The 20,626-nt window shown below is 33.3% G+C and overlaps 2 protein-coding genes across 2 annotated transcripts; one reads left to right on the top strand and one right to left on the bottom strand.

The window, feature by feature from the left end:
• The first annotated feature begins 2,652 nt into the window (after positions 1 to 2,652).
• Positions 2,653 to 3,864, top strand: LOC140809301 (transcription repressor OFP3-like). Its single transcript, XM_073166886.1, has one exon. The coding sequence runs from the start codon at positions 2,752 to 2,754 to the stop codon at positions 3,763 to 3,765; it is 1,014 nt and encodes a 337-aa protein (XP_073022987.1). The 5' UTR covers positions 2,653 to 2,751; the 3' UTR covers positions 3,766 to 3,864.
• A 10,940-nt stretch (positions 3,865 to 14,804) lies between these two features.
• LOC140810563 (uncharacterized) lies at positions 14,805 to 19,902 on the bottom strand. Its single transcript, XM_073168411.1, has 9 exons — positions 19,182 to 19,902; positions 18,334 to 18,519; positions 17,690 to 17,782; positions 17,327 to 17,509; positions 17,135 to 17,237; positions 16,859 to 17,044; positions 15,499 to 16,445; positions 15,114 to 15,407; positions 14,805 to 15,036 (listed from the first exon to the last, which is right to left on the bottom strand). Exons 1-8 carry the CDS (start codon positions 19,422 to 19,424, stop codon positions 15,126 to 15,128), a joined length of 2,223 nt encoding a protein of 740 aa, XP_073024512.1. The 5' UTR covers positions 19,425 to 19,902; the 3' UTR covers positions 14,805 to 15,036; positions 15,114 to 15,125.
• Positions 19,903 to 20,626: the final 724 nt, after the last annotated feature.

Below are 20,626 nucleotides of genomic sequence, written 5' to 3'. Positions count from 1 at the left end.
TTCACCGAGATTTATATCAATTTTCATTCATGTGGGGGATTGTTGGAAATTGGAATAAAAATTATATGTCATGAATGTGGGAGTGCCTTCTGGTTCTCCACATTCTTGAGTTGGTTGTGGCTCATTATTGTGGAATGTCTTTTGACTTTCCACATTCTTGAGTTACTTGAAAACTTGTGGCTCTTCATATTCTTGAGTTAATGGGAAGATTAATTGAGTTAATTAATCTTGCATGACTCTTGGTATGCTTTTTGGGGGCTTATAAATAGTGTGCTCATTTCCCCATTTCAAAGTGCATGAAAATCTTTTCTCTTTCAAGTATTCTCTTGCATTTCATATTGTTAGCTTTTCTTTTGGCCTCCGTTAAATCTCGGTGATAAAGTAAAGATACGCTTTCAGTTCGTCGTAGTAGTGTCTCGTGCTAAGTCACTGCTGGTTGTTCTGTTGTATCCTGGAAAACAGACGTCCAAGTTCATCCTCGAAGCATATCCCGGAGGGGACGAATCTGTTTTAAGGACACTGTATTTTCATACAGGCCTCGGTTTGATTTATTTTAAGCATTGTGCTACTGTTTTGTTCATACTACTAGTTCGTTGGTTTTAGTATACCTTTCTGTTTATTCCATACATTTTGTATAACATTACTAGATTTTGTGATGCGGGTCATGAGGAACACTGACGTTTTACAGGTCGACGAGGAAAGAAGCTCTGGGGTGGAGAGCACTGTTAGCGAAATTGCTAATAATAGAATAACAGAAGAAAACTCGTAAAGATAAAGTAATAAACGAAATAAGTATATTATTGAAAGTACGAGTATTGCTAATAACAGGATAATGGTTTATTGATTAAGGCGTTATTTTTATAAAGTGCTGAAATTTTTGGTGGTTTTGGCTAGCTTGAATTCGGCCAGTTTCAGCCATTTTCTAAAAAATCCTCGCGTTATTTTCATAAAAAATTACGGGCGTTATAATTGAAGTGTTACTCTCACGCTTCAATATGCTTCACACTTTTTAGAATCTTGTCTACGAGAGTGTGTCTTGTGTGATAAAAAGATAGATTAATGTGTGATGATTGCAATTTTTTCAAATTAATGGCAAACATCTTTTCCCGAAACCTTGAAATATTGCTTCCTTGAAATGCACCACTAAAAACAGGCTGTACACGCACAAGATTTTAGTCGATTTAAGATGTACAAAATTAAATACAAATTGTACAGTACATGAAGCACTAAACTTAAAATTGAGTAGCTAAATTTTTATACTTCAAAAATCCATATTTTTTTTTCCTAAAAGGAAACATTAATTATCCTATTTATATCTTGTGATTGAAGAATATATATAATTAGTCATGTTACAAGTACAACGAGATTTGTACAATACAAAAAATTCAAAAAAAAATTCGATTTATCAAAATCTTGTAATAAATTCAATATAAAATCTTGTGAGACAATAACAAAATTTTACGATATAAACGATAATTTTTTGTATTTTTAACATTATTCATATATGATACGATAGAAAAATGTTTATGAAAAGGCAGACCAGGAATCATATGAATGAGCTAGCACGCGAATAATTACAGTTAATCATCAACATTTTAGACACTTGAAAAAGATCAGTGGAGTGTGCAATCATTTTCTCAATCGCAAAATAATGGAAAAATCTTAGACATATGGGCCTTAGTTTTTAGCAATATAAAGTCGAAATCCATTATAAGGACATCTCCAACCCCAACTCGATCATAAAATAAGTAAAATGATCATTTTAATGATCGTATATATCCCAGAATACCAAATGTGCATATTATATGTATTATTCAGCGATCGATCAATTTATTCAGCGTGAAACATTTGATTTTCAATTTATAAATTATGGCTTTGAGTTGCACAATTGCATACGAAGGGAAATAAAAAATTACGATTTTGGTCATATATATTTATTTCTTTGCAATTTTGATCTGTTACAGTATCAAATCTTGTTATCAGTTTTTTATCTTTCCAATTTTTACCATTTTAGTCATTATTATCATGAATGTTGATTTGACATTTACATACGTCAACGTGGTCATGTAACGTCGCACCCCTTTTTGTACTAACAACAGCTGCACCTTTGATATAAATTCTTGAAATATTCATAATTTTCTTTTTTTAAAAAAAAAAGAGAGAGAAGAGAATAGATACATATCTAAATAATATGGTAATTCAACCCATGCAAACGGGGCTCCATTTGCCCTGGACAGATATATGTTCAGACCTTAATAGCTTGTGGTTGTGGTTAGAAAAGGAAAGGCCAAAAGCAATCTTGGCCTCTTGTTAGCCTGCATCCATTTGCTGTCAATGGGGTTTCGGCTGTTTTACTTTCTACTCTTTTTTTCATTATTTAGCTTTCATGCAGGCTAAATATATGTTTAGGTATCTCTTACTCAAACTCGACTCATGCAAAACAAAACTATCTAAACCCTTACCATGGTTAACTTTTAACAGGTAGTATGATATTATATATAAATACAATCATTAATTGTATTATATTTGGTTTATTTTGGCCAAATTTATGCTGCTACACATTGACATAGTATATATATCATGAGGATGAAGTTAACCAGGTGCAACAACAGGGTAACCATGGTTAAAAATTTGCATCTACTTCGTATGCTCGTGTATATAAAGCTTCCCCTGGTCTGCTCGTGTTATATTCTTCCATCATTTTTATAATCATAAAGTTTATTAAACCACAGAGACAGAGAGTATTTTTCTATGAGAAATCACAAGTTCAGATTGGCAGATATGATGCCAAATGCCTGGTTTTACAAGCTGAGAGACATGAACAAGACCAGAAATCAAATCCCTTTTCATACCATGATCAAGAAAAAGCTTCCTCCCCCAACTCAAATCCCAACAAATTCCTACAAATACACCCCAGAATCAGTCTCACTGGACACTCTTTACAATTTAACAAAGATTGATGATTCTCCAACAAAATCGTCTAAGAAGAAACCCAAGAGAAAGAGCATCTACCGGCCATCTCCTAAGCTAATAATCCCTTCTGTTTCAGATGATTTCAATTGTATTTTGGAGCCTGAAACGGTTGTTCAAGTTCACGCCTGTTTTCAAGATGCATTTCTAGAATCTCCCTCTTCAGAATTCGAGTGCGTCGATTATTTCGATCACTTCTCCTATGATCAATCATTCGACGACAAGCTCGACTCCTACTCGATCATCTTCAGCAGGGAAGAAACTTCCCCAAAAATCGAAAAGGTGGTGGAATTCGATATGATATCAGAGCCAAAACTCCCTCGAATCCTGACTAAGCCCGCAAGACAGATCACGCCAGCAGCATCACCCAACTCCGAGAACAAGATCAATTCATCTGTCGATTCTCCAACTGAAAATTTCAGCGTCCAGCCAAAGAAAACAACAAAAACAAAAACAAACCGCCCCGGCACCCGAAAATCAGTCTCGCGATCCAGGAGACTGAAGATCAAGAACCGGAAAATCGAAACCTGTGGGGCGAGAAAGAGCTTCAGTGACGAAAAGAAGGCCTACAAGTGTTTTTATTCTGAGAGCTTTGCGATGGTTAAGGCATCATTCGATCCTGAAAAAGACTTCGGGGATTCAATGAAGGAGATGATCGTGGAGAACAACATCCGGGCTTCGAGGGAACTTGAAGAGCTTCTTGCTTGTTACCTGTCGTTGAATTCGAGCCAGTATCATGATCTCATCATCAAGGCCTTCGAGCAAATCTGGTTCACCATGCCCATATCTAGTTAAACATCAGTATCAATATTTTTTATTGTATTTTTTTTATCAATTTGTGCAGTTTTAGAATTCATGGTAGATAATCATATGAAAATCAACTGTGTTTCAGTACATTGATATTTTTAGAAAAAATTATCGACAGTTGAGTTTATATTAATGTCGGGATACAACTATTTTCGGCCACCTCTTAAATTTGTGAGAAATGAAACACGATACTATAGTAGATGCCATAGCTTCGGCACAAAAAAATTACAGTACTCCATTTCAATTATCTTGCATCAAACAAAGGTATTTATATAGGCTAGATTCGTGATTTTTTACTTACAAGTAAAAGAAGCGCTGTGACCAATTGTGTTCACTTTTGTGTCATTTTTTGATGTGACACTTACTTAGTAAATATATAATTTTAATATATTTCATCACGTCCAATAGATATGTACTATCACGGTGTCGATATTGGTAAATATGATTGTTATACATTATATAATATATATTGAATTACCGCTACTAATTCACACCAGGAGTGTGTGGTGCAAACTTTTCGTCTTCTCTTTCAATTTATTTAATGCTCATTACCTTTTCCGTTCTCTTTTTTTCTTCTTTCCGTTGTACATTGAATTTAAACATAGTTTTGGAATCCTATGGAGCACGTAAGGCATACATAGAATCTATTTTGATATGATCGATTGGATGAAAAATATTGAGGTACAACAACTCAGTTCTTCAAATATTAAATATTGAGAAATTAAATCGAGTTTGAAATATATCTTGAAAATAATATCTTGTATTAAATATTTTGAAAAATATTTAAAGAATATACAAGTTGAATGTGTAAAAACGTTTTTTGATGAAAGATTTTATGAAACACTTGATATATAATGTTTTGGGTAGTTGAGAGCACCTAAAATATTTCAACAATTCATCTTAAAAATATTAGCCATATTTAAATACAATAAATAAATAGACACAATTTTTTTTATAGATATTCAGATATTAACAACTTTTACGTCACATATTCTATCTCTTATTAAGGATTCAATTGAAAGCTTTAATTTATATAAATCTTTGTACAAAATCATTTCAACTTAGGACTTATCTATTACCTAATTGAAACTCTTAGCACACTCGATATTTGCATAATATTTAATGTCTCTTATGTCAAGACTACAAACATAATCTTTAATGTCTTCATGTGAAGACTCGATCATGTAAACTTTAAAACTCAACTCTGATATATATTTGTAAATGATTGTGTGTGAAGAATTTTATAGTGTATGTATATATAAAATGCATAATCACACTTAAGTTTGATGTCATTCTAGCTAATTTCTTCACGTACGTTGCTCATGTTTTGAATCCATTTCTAAAACTTGTATTTGATCATCAGTATGTTGTACTTATGACTTTCAAGAATGATACAGATGTTATATATAACTACTTGGAAAAGTTGTGTACATATTCTGACATTGCAACAATCAAATTCGTATTTCTGGCCATTTTGTAAAATTGGGTTGTTGATGGTCTTATGTGATCTCATCTGCCATCAAATCATCTTGGTATAATCTGGTCATATCTATTTGCTCTTACTTGACCTGAACCAAGTCAAGATGATCAATTCGAGTTGTTATATTCTTTTTATTATAACTCTTGATTAATCGATTTCTGGACAAAGAGATAAATATAACATTTGTAGCTCTTCTTTTAAATTTTCATATAATTAAGAATAACTCAGTTCACAATTTGTATGAAAGAGATATGCTCCACAAATCAGACTGCTGGTAATATGGAACTTGTTATTAAGTGCATAACTAGCAACTTCATCATGGTGTATCAAATTCTTCTCTTCCGATTAAGACTTTGACTTGTGAACATGATTTGTTGATCATTCGCTTATCTTCATAGCACATATTGAATTGTTCCATTTGAATAATCGAGTTGAGAGATATGACCAATACATCACAACTGATCAGACTGTGCTGATTGTTTTTTGTTTCCGTTTCCGTCAGTTTGATTTTATGACTAATACTTCACCTAGATAACATCCGAACTAACTGAGCTATCATGGAATATGATTTGTGTAAAATTGAGATTCTATTCAGTCGTTTTGGCTACTTGTCATTTGTATTACCGAGTTATGAGATAACATCAAAATACTGTAGGTCGTCAGATTTTCAGCTTGGTTGATTTCGAGTTTCAGCTTCCAGCTCGATATGACAACTTCACAATTGAATAAATATGTTAAAAACACAATAACAAGTGTTGTCATCATCAAAATCAAGATTACCCGTGTTTCTCAACACAACACCTTCACAAATCTCAAGTATGAAATTTATTAGATGTAAACAAATACTACATGTTTTTAAGTTTTGAGTATTATAACATTAAAAATCAAGAGGTTACAAGTCCCCTTTACGTATAATCGACATCTTCAGTTGTCACCCATAGTTAAATATTTTGGGCAATGATAAAATTTGTCATCGTAATTTCAATCGATTGTTACGGATTATATATACTGAAATCGCTCACACACACACACAGATAGAGACACACAAAACATCAAATTTTCTCTGGATCTTGTTGTCTTCTAATTGATCTCTAGTATTCTATTTTCAAAAGATTTAATTATTTAGGTGTCCTAAGTACTGAATTAATGTCGGAGAATCATGCGAATAAACAGAAGAAATTTGCTCTCTTATTTAGTGTTTGATTTTTTATTTTTTTTAAATGATGATAGCACTACAAAGAAATAATGTCCACAATTTTTTGTACATCACGATAAGGCATGTAGACCAAGTAAAGCCACTTTTGAGTTGGTATCCAAACTAAATCTTAATCATTTTTATCAAAAAAAGCCACAAAATATGCACGTACATTTTTATAAAAAATTTATATACAAATTTAAACTCACATTTTAATTGAAACATATGAATTTTAAGTAATAATTCTCATCGAATTTTTTTTAAAAAAGTATGCATAAATTGTTTTACAAACGGGTTATTATGTGCTGAAAGGCGCAGGAGGCAGAAACATGTTGTAGGAAGAATTATTAAGTTGTGTGGGTAATTCTCATAATGAAAATGAACCTGCAATAACGTGCAATTGTTGAAATAATATATTTTAATATGGAAAAGTAATAGTTGAATATTTGAATGTTGAAAATAAGAGTTGTAAAGTTAGAAATTTGTGTGTGATGATGTAGGTAATGATGTATTTTATTTTTGGATTATGTGTAATGAAACTCTATAAATAGATCTCTCATTTGTGAAGAAAATCACAATTGAGTAGAGAGAAAAATATTATAAAGTGTGTAGTTTGGTAAATTTTGAGAGTTTGAGATTTTTACTTTTTACCATAAATTTTTACTTTTTCACAACACGTTATCAACACGAAACTCTAAAAGTCCTACATACTTTTCCAAGCTCCAAACAGAAGAAAAAGGTAACAAAAGTAGTAATATTTATTTTACTGTTATTTATTTATTGTGTATTTATTTAATATACAATATAATGTTATTATTAGAAATAATAAAAATAAATTTTTCATAAACTTGTTATAAATCCTGGGAGGATGTTAAGACGACATCCCACACTCCCGGTAAGGGATACGACAAGTATAAAAGCCTATAAGGTTTTTAAACAAAAAGTAATAATATTTATTTTACTGTATTTATTTAATATACAATATAATGTTATTATTAGAAATAATAAAAATAAATTTTTCATAAACTTGTTATAAATCCTGGGAGGATGTTAAGACGACATCCCACACTCCCGGTAAGGGATACGACAAGTATAAAAGCCTATAAGGTTTTTAAACAAAATAAATTATGACACTCATTATAATATTATGATATGATATACATAATTATTTAAACATGTCTAATATTATATACATCATATTATTACCATAAAATTATACAAATACATACATTTATTTTTTGTACACCAACGGTCATAAACGGTAACAAACGGCTAGTTTTTGTCCTATAAATATCATCTCACAAACACATTCAATCACTCCAATTTTCTCTTCTTCTCTAAAAATTATTCATCATCAAATTTTTCGAAGAAAAAAGAAGATGGCTTTTTCAAGGATATTTTTAATTATTTTGGTTATCATACTCACGAGTCTTGTATTTATCGGAGAATATCCTCCTCGTGCGTTTTCTTTATTTTTACAAATACTTGTACTTGTTGTTTATCCGTTACTTTGTATTGCAATATTTATTAACTAATAAAATGCATCGTAATTTTTTTTAGTACCACCATGTCAAATTTAACAAAGCTCGAATTTATTGCGCTCGACATCACGGGAAAGAATTATATGCCATGGACTCTAGATGTAGAAATGCATCTTGAGTCATTGGGTCTAAGCGAGACCATTAAAGAAAATGGCATATGCACGTCACAAGAAAAGGCAAGAGCCATGATATTTTTGCGTCGACATCTCGACGATGGATTGAAATGTGAATATCTGACTGAAAAAAATCCCATGGCTTTGTGGAAGGGATTAAAAGAAAGATTTGAACATATAAGGGAAGTTATACTTCCGACCGCCCGGGATGAATGGAACACACTGAGATTCCAAGATTTTAAAAAAGTCAGTGATTACAATTCGGCGATGTATAGAATAATCTCGCAATTAAAATTTTGTGGACATGAGGTCACAGAATCTGAGATGCTTGAAAAAACATTTTCCACATTTCATGCATCAAATATTACTCTACAGCAACAATATAGAGTACGTGGATTTGCGAGATATTCTGAGCTCATCGTCTGTCTTCTTGTGGCGGAAAAGAACAACGAGCTATTAATGAGAAATCATCAGTCCCGACCCACTGGATCAACAGCATTTCCAGAAGTAAATGCTGTAAGTAAAAATGAATTTATACCTGGAAACCAAAATCAATTTCAAAGACAAGGTTTTGGTCGAGGTCGAGGTCGAGGTCGAGGTCGTGGACGTGGACGTGGACGTGGAATTGGTCGTGGTCGTGGACGCGGCCGTGGTTTTGAAAATAATAGAGATAGTTATAACTCATCTCAAAAGAGCGTCCCAAACCATCCACAGAAAAGACATCATGAGAATACAAGTGTTAATGAGAATCACTCAAAAAGATATGAAAGTTCTTGTTACAGATGTGGTACTCCAGGACATTGGTCCAAAGTTTGTCGAGCCCCTGAGCACCTTTGTAAACTTTATAAAGAATCATTAAAGGGGAAAGAAAAGGAGACCAACTTCACTGAACGCAGTGACCGTTTGAGTGATTCAACTCATCTTGATGCTGGTGATTTTATGAATGATTTCTCTGGAAATGATCAACATGTTGGTGGGATAGAAATGAACAATTTTGATGCTGCAGATTTTCTCAATGATTTTTCTGAAAATGAACAATATAGTGGTAGAATATAAATGTACAATAATTTGTTTTTCATGTATTCATATAATAATGTTTTATTGTACAATTATGATATGTGTTATATTTATATATGTATTGTCAGTAATTTTATTTCATTGCATATTTTTTTGAAGTTCAAATATGGAAAATGCTATGAGCAAAGCTGAAGTTTGCATACCCGATAGTGGTACAACGCACACTATCCTCCGAGATAAAAGATATTTCTTGGAACTAAAACCAACAAAAACAACGGTGAACACAATATCAGGTCCTGTAGACTTGATTAAAGGATGTGGTAAAGCACAATTTTTGTTACCTATTGGTACAAAATTTTTGATCAATGATGCTTTATATTCACCACAATCGAAAAGAAATTTGTTGAGTTTTAATGATATATATTCCCATGGGTATGATACTCAAACAATGAATGAAGGGAATGAGAAATATATGTGTCTTATCACATATAAATCAGGAAAGAAATATGTGATTGAAAAACTATCAATGCTCCCTACTGGATTGCATTATACACATATAAGTCCCATTGAATCAAACATGGTAGTTGATAATTCCTCGATATTAACCAATTGGCATGATCGATTGGGACATCCTGGTTCAACAATGATGCGAAGAATTATAGAAAATACACATGGTCATCCACTGAAAGACCAGAAGATCTTTCAGAATAATAAGTTTCAATGTAAAGCATGTTCTCTTGAAAAACTTATTATAAACCATCACCAGTCAAAATCCAAACTGAATCACCAATGTTTCTTGAACGTATTCAGGGTGATATTTGTGGACCAATCCATCCACCATGTGGACCATTCAGATACTTTATGGTATTGATTGATGCCTCCAGCAGATGGTCACATGTATGTTTATTGTCAACTCGAAATGTTGCTTTTGCAAGATTACTTGCTCAAATAATAAAATTGAGGAATCAATTTCTCGATTATACAATCAAGAAAATTAGACTTGATAATGCTGGTGAATTTACTTCCCAGACTTTCAATGATTATTGTATGTCTATGGGAATCATTGTTGAGCATCCTGTTGCTCATGTACATACACAGAATGGATTGGCTGAATCATTGATTAAACGTCTGCAAATGATTGCTAGACCAATGATTATGAAAACAAAGCTCCATATTTATATATGGGGACATGCAATTTTACACGCTGCTTCATTAATTCGCATCAGACCAAGTGCATATCATAAATACTCCCCATTGCAGCTTGCATTTGGTAAAGAACCAGACATTTCTCATCTGAGAATTTTTGGATGTATGGTGTATGTGCCTATTGCACCATCACAACGAAAGAAAATGGGACCTCAAAGAAAGGTTGGAATTTATATCGGTTATGATAGTCCATCAATCATTCGATATCTTGAACCTCAGACAGGAGATGTGTTCACAGCACGTTTTGCTGATTGTCATTTTAATGAGGAAATCTTCCCAATGTTAGGGGGAGAACAAAATATACCGAAAAAGAAATTACATGGTATGTATCATCATTGTTACATCTGGATCCAAGAACAAAACAATGTGAAAAAGATGTACAACAAATTGTACACTTGCAAAGAATAGCAAATCAAATACCAGATGCATTTGCAGACACAAAAGGGGTAACTAAATCATATATACATGCTGCAAATGCCCCTGCTCGAATTGAAATTCCAAAGAAACAAATGGAAGATACTCATGATGTCATTAAACGCCTGAAGCGTGGAAGGCCAGTCGGTTCCAAGAATAAAAATCCTCGAAAAAGAAAATTCATAGAGAAACATGATGATCACAAAATAGAGAATGTTGTTCCTGAAGAAACACATGATGATGAAAATGTTCTGTCAGAACCACAAACTGACGAGAATCATGAAATCTCTATCAGTTACATTAATACTGGAAAAATATGGAACCGAAAAGATATAGATGAAATTGATAATATATTTTCTTATAATGTGGCAATCGACATCATAAATGATAATGAAGATCATGAACCAAAATCTTTTGGTGAATGTAAAAATCGGCAGGACTGGATAAAATGGAAAGAAGCCATCCAGGTTGAATTGGATTCGCTAAATAAACGTAATGTTTTTGGACCTATAGTCCTTACACCTGAAGGTGTAAAACCTGTTGGATACAAATGGGTTTTTATTCGAAAGCGAAATGAGAAAAATGAAATAGTAAGATATAAAGCTCGACTTGTTGCACAGGGTTTTTCTCAAAGGCCTGGAATTGATTATGAAGAAACGTATTCTCCTGTGATGGATGCAATTACGTTTCGGTATTTGATTAGCTTGGCGGTATCTGAAAATTTAGAAATGCGTCTTATGGATGTTGTTACAGCTTACTTATATGGATCACTTGATAGTAATATATATATGAAAATCCCTGAAGGATTTAAGATGCCTGAAGCACAAAGTTCAAAACCCAGGGAATGTTATTCTGTGAAATTACAAAGATCATTATATGGGTTAAAGTAATCAGGTCGAATGTGGTATAATCGACTAAGTGATCACTTGATGAAAAAGAGATATGTAAATAATTCAATATGCCCTTGTGTTTTCATTAAGAAAACAACATCCGGATGCGTAATTATTGCTGTATATGTTGATGATTTAAACATCATTGGAACGAATAAGGAAATTCAAGAAGTTGTGTCATACTTGAAGGAAGAATTTGAAATGAAGGATCTTGGAAAAACCAAGTATTGTCTGGGTTTACAAATTGAACAAAAAGAATGTGGAATGTTTGTTCACCAGACAAATTATACAGAAAAGATCCTTAAACGTTTTAATATGGATAAAGCAAATCCTTTAAGTACTCCAATGGTTGTTAGATCATTAAACATAGAAAAGGATCCATTCCGTCCATGTGAAGATGATGAAGATATTCTTGGTCCAGAAGTACCATATCTAAGTGCCATCGGTGCCCTTATGTACCTTACAAATTGTACAAGGCCTGATATATCTTTTGCCGTGAATCTGTTGGCAAGATTTAGCTCATATCCAACAAAGAGACACTGGAATGGAATTAAACATATATTCCGTTATCTACGAGGAACGACAGACTTGAGACTTTTGTATTCAAAAGATGCTAATCCAAGTATAATTGGTTATGCTGATGCTGGATACTTATCTGATCCACACAAGGCACGTTCCCAAACTGGATATGTATTTACTCGTGGAGGCACTGCAATATCTTGGCGTTCACAGAAACAAACGCTCGTAACAACTTCTTCAAATCATGCCGAGATTATTGCACTACATGAAGCAAGTCGTGAATGTGTGTGGTTAAAATCAATGACCCAACATATCCAAATTTCATACGAATTATCATTCGATGAGAAGCCTGTGATACTATATGAAGATAATGCTGCATGTGTTGCTCAAATGAAAGAAGGATACATAAAAAGCGACAGAACTAAACATATTCCTCCTAAGTTTTTCGCATTCACTAAGGAACTTGAGAAGAATAAATGTATTGATGTTCGTCACATTCAATCAAGTGAAAACTCATCAGATCTCTTCACAAAGGCACTTCCTACGTCAATATTCAGAAAGCATATATATAATATTGGGATGCGCAATCTACGAAATTTGTGAAGAATTGTTCATGTCAACATCAGGGGGAGTTTACGTGACTGCACTCTTTTTCCCTTACTATGGTTTTTATCCCAATGGATTTTTCCAAGTAAGGTTTTTAACGAGGCAGTACAAAACACGTAATGAAGACATCATCGTATCATGATCATCATCACAAGGGGGAGTGTTGAAATAATATATTTTAATATGGAAAAGTAATAGTTGAATATTTGAATGTTGAAAATAAGAGTTGTAAAGTTAGAAATTTGTGTGTGATGATGTAGGTAATGATGTATTTTATTTTTGGATTATGTGTAATGAAACTCTATAAATAGATCTCTCATTTGTGAAGAAAATCACAATTGAGTAAAGAGAAAAATATTATAAAGTGTGTAGTTTGGTAAATTTTGAGAGTTTGAGATTTTTACTTTTTACCATAAATTTTTACTTTTTCACAACAGCAATATCTTTTGTTGGCTACTTTATATTTATGTCCAACTATAAATTATATTGACCCGTTTCACGAATATTGTTTTGTGAGACTATCTTACAAAATATCTACTCGTTTATTTATATATACTCTACATAGGTGTATTAGTAAATAATACTTAAAAGATACACATGTATACATACATATATATATTATTTTTTATATGTTATACACCGCTATGTCAACTTCATATTAATACATACATATATATATAAATAATGTAGATATATGTATGTATATATATATATATATATATATATATATATATATGTGTGTGTATATATATCTACTAAGTGGACAAAATGGACACACACACATCAGTTTTTATATGTTATCAACATGTGTTCATTTCACATTATATATGTATGTACATCCATTAAGTGGACATACAAATAGCCACACACACACATATAGTTTTGATGTGATGTATATCCATCGTATATAATTACGTGAACATCGATGATGTGACACTTACTTATTGGATGTGATAAACATAAAAAAGTTTTATAAAAAATAATCGATTTTATGATGAAATGAACCTAAAAAAAAGTGGAAACTATAATTTGGAGATAGGGAAAAAAGTATATTCATTGACAAGTTCAGTCCATGTTTTGTTTGGCAGTGATATGAAATATGGTAAAAATCAATTTACTAGGTAGGCAGATAGAACCTCAATTTCAAGTCCAAAAATGGACCGTAGAAATGGGAGAGTCTCAATTATTATTACTATTTCCAATTTTTTTTCATCATAATCATCTTAAATAAATCCATATATTTTGGGTTATAAATTTCTTTAAATGAATATCAATGGAAGTGTTTATCTTTCGTTAGAATAAATAACATTTATGAAATTGGAAAGACTTGAAAAAATATACAAAACCATCCTGAATTTAAAACGTGTTTTATGGGTAAAAAAAATGTAGAGGCATTTTGTTAACAAACCAAACTTGGAAAATGTTCGAGAACGAGACCAACCAAGGGGTTGAGAAAAAAATTTAAAAACAATTTAGGGAAAATAAAATCCATAATCGATTTAAAAACAGGAAAATAATTATTGTTGATCGTGGACAAAATTGATATGATCAACTACTATAATATCACAGTATAACAATATTTTTTTTAGTAGTATATCATTTTAAGAGGATCTCACGAATCTTTAATTGTAAGACAGATCAACATTGTCTATATTTATAATAATTAGTAATACTTTGATATAAAAAGTAATATTTTCCATGGATAACCCAAATAAAATATATGTCTCACAAAATTAACTTGTAATATTGTCTCACAAATTTTGTTGTGTTTTCTAAATAATCCAATCATATTTAAAAAAACTAGTATGTATCACATTTTCAATGTAATTGGTTTTTTAGGGTCAAAAGTTCATAATATTATTACAAATAATAATTGTGATTATATCTTAATAAAATCCCAATAACTTCAAAATGTCAACAATTAATTGCTAATTTTACGAATATTTTTCACTTTAGTTGCACGTGCGACGCACAAGTATAGCACATCAAATATCAAAAGAGTCGAAAATTATTTTAAAATTTTGAGCAGGATCAAACGCACGCACGTGCGGCGCACAAGTATAGCACATCAAATATCAGGAGTCAAAAATATTTTTTCATTTATGCAGAAAGTGGGGAAGGAGAATAGCAGCACTACAAAACCAAACAGCTGAAAGGGCGACAAAAAATGAACAAAAAAATTCATGAAGATGTCTGTTAGCACCTACTCTATGTCCCTAGCTCTTTTGTACAAGTAAATCTTCCTCTCTACTGCACTAAATGGACGGGGTAGGGAAACCTGCAACACCCAAAACACACTGTATTTAGATGTAGCCTGATATGCACTTTAAGGATACTAGAAGGAAATTTTCATACCTTCACTATTTGTTACGGTTGTGCTTCGGGTTTCCTTTGACTTGAGCCCCTAGCTTGAGTATAGGCAGAAATCGCCTCTTCTGCCAGGTTCCCAATGGAACCAAACTCTATCCTGCACGGAGAATTCATCTGGGCATCAGATCTCCATTGCCCATGAGATCCCTGTCCAGATGAATTCACCCTGCTGATGACAGCTGGGTGTGAGCCACTACTGTAGGGGTACCTGTGCGAATGATTGTGACTCATTGGCACCTTACCCCTGCCCCTTCTTTGTGGAGACCTATAGGAACCACTCTGCAAAACAAAGGGTTTGTAAGAACGCATGTAAATTATGACAAATACAAATAGAAAATGAGACGTGCACAATAAGTGTAGAAAAATTTACCACCACATATGGAATGTAAGTGCCAGTTCCTCGAGTATTGGGCCTCCCTTCAGTATAAAACCCAGTGGCTGGCAGGGTATAGTCAGCAGCAGAATACATGGTTTGTCCCGTGGAGAATGCAGATGGATTCACCTGAAAACCATGACTCTGACTAAGAGAGACAGAATGTTGCATGGTTTGAATCCTAGAAGTTGACGATGTGGGGTTGGACAGTGCACGTGCGGATGAAGAAAATCCAATGGTTAACTGACCACAAAGAAAACTCCTAAGATGACTGTCATAATCTCCAGAGAGGTCTGCCAGACAATCGACAACTTCTGATTCCAAAACAATCTCAGAAGAAGAAACATCTTTCTGTGATGCATCACGTGCAAAATCCACTCTATGAAATTGTTTTGGTGGTAGGCTCTCAGTTTTGGAAGTTGATTTAACGTTCCGATAGAGAGAAGAACCAAGCTTTCTGTTCGATAAATAACTGGACGCACTACTTCTCGAAATTAAATTAGTTGTCTCAAAGTTGTATACATCCCCGGTGGAAGCGTTTCCTGAAACAATTACCCGATTAGTAGAACAACCTGATTCAGATGCCTTATTGGAAGAAAATTCTTCAGCCAAACATCTGTCGGGCTCATTCTCCGACGAGGAAATCGAGTTCACTTCCACCCCAATGCTATCATTATCAGAATCACTGGAAGATGATTCTAGAAGCATGTCATAAATAGAAGACGATTCGGACTGGGACGATGAAGATGCAGTCATAGATGCTTCATCACCAACTTCTGAGTTCAAATATTCGACTTTGCTTCTTGAGTGCTTTCGATGCCTTGAAAGGGCATTGGCAAAATATTTATTGATCCCGTCAGCAACTTGGTCACTTGGTAGGGACAGAACATGACCCAACTTGCGAGCTCCAAATTTGATAGCACTCCTTATACGGAAGAAATTGCCTATAAATCAAGAACAGAAAGTATTTCACATTCATGCAATTAGAAACACTTCTTGTCAAAACATATTACAGATACAGTTTAGCATTCATTCATTCATCCTATAAAGGAATCTGCAGATGTGTGACCCATAAAAAAAGCACTTAAAAATATTTTCTGAACTGTCATTCAGGGTTGATTAACAGAGAGAGAGAGAGAGAGAGAGAGAGAGAGAGAGAGAGAGAGAACCATAAGATTTTGTGATAAGACACCATACCAAATTCTGCAAGTTCGAAGCCAATTTAGCAACGTGTTTGACGTTATTTTTCAACATTTAAGCTTGGAAGAGAAAAAATATAGAAATAGTGACTTGACTCGAGCAGGCTCAATTTGGAGATAAATCAACGAAATGAACAATTTCTGCCAATGTCCATTACCTCTGTTCACACTGCGTCCAAGGTTATTATTTTCCTTTAGTGGGTCAATAATATTAAGATGTTTTGGTTGAAATGGCTTTTGGTTTGCTTCAAGCCGTTTAAAGGGAACAGAAAACATGTCCATGCAGTTCTCTATGAATTCTTCATCAAGTAAAAGGTCATTTAATCCACTATCTGGCATCTTCACTGAAAAGATGTTAACAAAAAAAACAGTCAAAAAGATGAGAAAAATAAGGATTTTGAACCACCTTTACACAATCAAAGATCATTTCTTACCCTCTATATTAGGAAGGGATGATTTACAAACTGGCCCCTTCAAACTTATGCAATAGTTGTCCCAATCAAATTGACTGTAGTAATCCAAGAACATACATAGGGCCTAGATATAAGAGAAAAACAAACAAAATGACTCAAGGATGATTTGCACATATTTCATTAGAGTTACTATAGCATATCAATAGGTATTACCACTAAAGGACCACTTATAGCAGAATGGAACAGCTGGAAAATGTACAGGATAAGTGTTTCCAAAGCATATGTCGAAATTAAACCATGAGTGGCACCAAGAATGCGACTCTCATAAAAGCACCAGGTTTTAATCAGGATAACGCTTCGCTTAAAAAGATGATTTCTCCCAACTAGGCGATCGACCTGCATTGAAAAACAAGATTCACAATATATTATCGTAAGCAAACTGAGAGTGGCATGAAAATTCAGCAGTTATAAACAAATGATATTTTGATAACCGATTGAGCACATCGACCAGCAATATTCTGTCACATAAATGGCAAAAGCACCCCAGACAATTTTTTCAGAAGCGGTCGTTATTACCCGCTCGAGGAAACAGAGTGTAGAAAGTCCACCAAGCTGATTGAAAGATATGTCTACCAATATATTTCGCACTATGCATTTCACAAGTTTAACCTGCAGTCTCAAACAAAAAATAGTTCGAAATAAATAAAATGACCGTATATACCAAGAAAGTGAACAAATTAGAAACTAATAACAAGAAAGTGCACAAATTAGAAACTAATAAACGAGCACACAATTGCCAGCTTGTTTAGAATGACATTAATAATCCAAACCAGCGCAATCACTCAGTTACGCTCCTCAAACTGACAGCATAGTTAAAATTCAGATCTAATAGAATAATCGCAATTCCAATTCGCTGATATATCAAATTTGACAGCTATAATCAGATCCAAATTACTTTAAGCTATAAACAAGTAAACAGATTGAAACTTAAAAAATTAAAGCAACAAGGGAGAAGGTGGAGCAACAACAGAAGCATCTGCAATATCCAGACTATCCATAAATGGCTGAAAACAAATACAGCAACACGATCATTATCATATTTCACATACAACAAACATCCACAATGACACATGTATAATGCAAGGAAAAAGCTATCATAAATAGTACATGCTCACAGTCAGAAACAGAGTTGCCTCAAACTCTCTATAAATGAAGATTACCTCAGCACCAATAAATTGGATACCATTGATTTGGTACTCCGAATTTCCATTCTGCTCTTCCCCACGTAGAATTGCAAGAACATCATCGGCTAAAGATTCGCATGCACCGGGATCTCTAAGGACAGTCAAATCAATATCTCCATCAGGTAGGTAAGTCTTGAGCGGCACCGACCCATAAGGAAAAACCTGTGAGGTTTGAACTCCAAGATTTAGAATGCTCGAAAACTAGACGCCATAAATGATGAACAAATAAGCTTACTAATTGCGATAGTAGTGTAACATGTGATTTGGAGCTATACCATGAAACACTTAATGCAAGAGACTCGATCCTAGATTATTTAGTAAGTAGCAACGAAAGTTTTGTTGATAAAAAAAACCCCATCTCATCCACAAGGAAAGAGATACGTGGCAAATTTCATTTGGAATCGACAATAAAAGTTCTATGAAATCGAAAAATCAGTTTAAAAAATCGTAGCTCACACATAACGGTCTTTCAAATGTCGAATGTTTGTATAAGTACCGACAACCGTATCTGGCATAACTCAATGCAAACAACATGGAATCTAACAAATCTTATAAGTCAATTGATCATACACTTTTCTTTACAAAAAAATATAGCCTCCAAATCCTTCAAAAAAATCACAAACTGATAAAGAAAAAAAGCAACAAAAAACACATCAAACCTAATTTGTTTCGAAATGATGCAAGACAGACATATAGATATAATTAACACATGAAAATTAAAGAGAGAAAATAAAGATCACCTAAGATAAACTCAATCCATCATAATTCATATACAGAGCAAAAGGCATGCATTCAAAAATTTCGGGAAGGAAAAAAAGACCCACATCACAATTAACGTGAGTTTTGATGAGCCTCTGAAGATGATCAATGACATCACTTCTCTCCTCCTCGGAGTCGAGTGTAGGGTGAATGCAATTCAACACTTCCTGAGATGCTTCCTCTGCCACAGATAAATACTCTGTAGCAAGCGACGCCGGATCAGGCCTAGGAGACATCCTCCCCAGATGCAAAACTTCACGCTCCTCCTTCAAAACCTTAGCGGCAGAACCCACCTCAAGTTCAGACATCTTTGTTTGTTCACCTTTTTTAATGAAAAAACAATGAACTGGAAGCAAAACCAGAGTAATCCCTGGTTTTAAGAATTGTTTCAATCTTGAGAAAAGATGTTCACAATGTTTTCTCGTTACACAAAAAGCAGAGAATTCTGAAATAGATGGGTTCAAAATTTGGGGTTTGTTGAGAATTTAATTCAATTCTAGTAATCTCATTGATGCTTACACATATACATAGCCCCGCACACACACATATATATTGACAAGAAGGGTTTTTCAAAAACAATGGTCCAAAAGGGAAAAAAATTAAAGGGCACCCAAAATTCGGAATGGACGACAAAATTGTAATAAAAATTTTGCTTTTTGTTTGCTTTCGTCTTCTCCGAAGCCCCATCCTTTTTTTCAGTTATATGCAGAGAAGACAAAATCAACCTCGTTTATCTTGCTCCTCCCTCACCCGCCTCCTCTCTCTACATTGCATACCCACACCCGGTCTCCTACACACACACACACATAATATATACATACACACATATATACGTATATGTTGTCAGATTCTTTTTTAAAATTTTGCTTTCGTTTGGTGAAATTTTCCGCGGCGAAACCAAAACGGTGACGTTTGGATACATTTGAGGGGCAAACTGTGTCGTTTTGATAAATGAACTAGGGTTTTTTTATGAATAAATTATAATATTAGTTATTTGAAACTAAATTCAAATATATATATGATCAAACATCTTTTGTCACTGAGGATAATTATAAATTTTTCATAAATAAAAAATTGAGGTAATTATTATTTTGTTCACTATAATAATCGAGAGTATAGTTTTGTTAGCTTAAAAAATAATATATATAAAACTATAAAAATGTCGATTACCTACAACATTTTATCACATTATCCATTAAATTTAGAGTTCGTTCGCGTAAATTACTTCGAAAAATGCAGATAACGGTCAAGATTCGAAGTTTACTCGATATTAATAGTACTTGGATATCGAATTTTTCCTAGTCAAAACTCAAACTGAAGTCACCGAAACTTTACATTATACCGGATTCGATCAGATCATATGCGAATGAGTCATAGAATCTATATGCGTTCATGTTTAGTATCAAATTATATCCTAATTTTAAAAATTAGAATTCAATTTTATTATAACTCATATTCGACTCAATTCATTTATTAATCGAGAGTTCGAAATTATTCATGTATCGCTATA

The sequence above is a fragment of the Primulina eburnea genome, chromosome 13, assembly GCF_022965805.1.
Source record: "Primulina eburnea isolate SZY01 chromosome 13, ASM2296580v1, whole genome shotgun sequence".
Taxonomy (NCBI): domain Eukaryota; kingdom Viridiplantae; phylum Streptophyta; class Magnoliopsida; order Lamiales; family Gesneriaceae; genus Primulina; species Primulina eburnea.
Note: the sequence above shows the minus strand (reverse complement) of the source record. Positions and strands in the feature narration are given on the sequence as shown.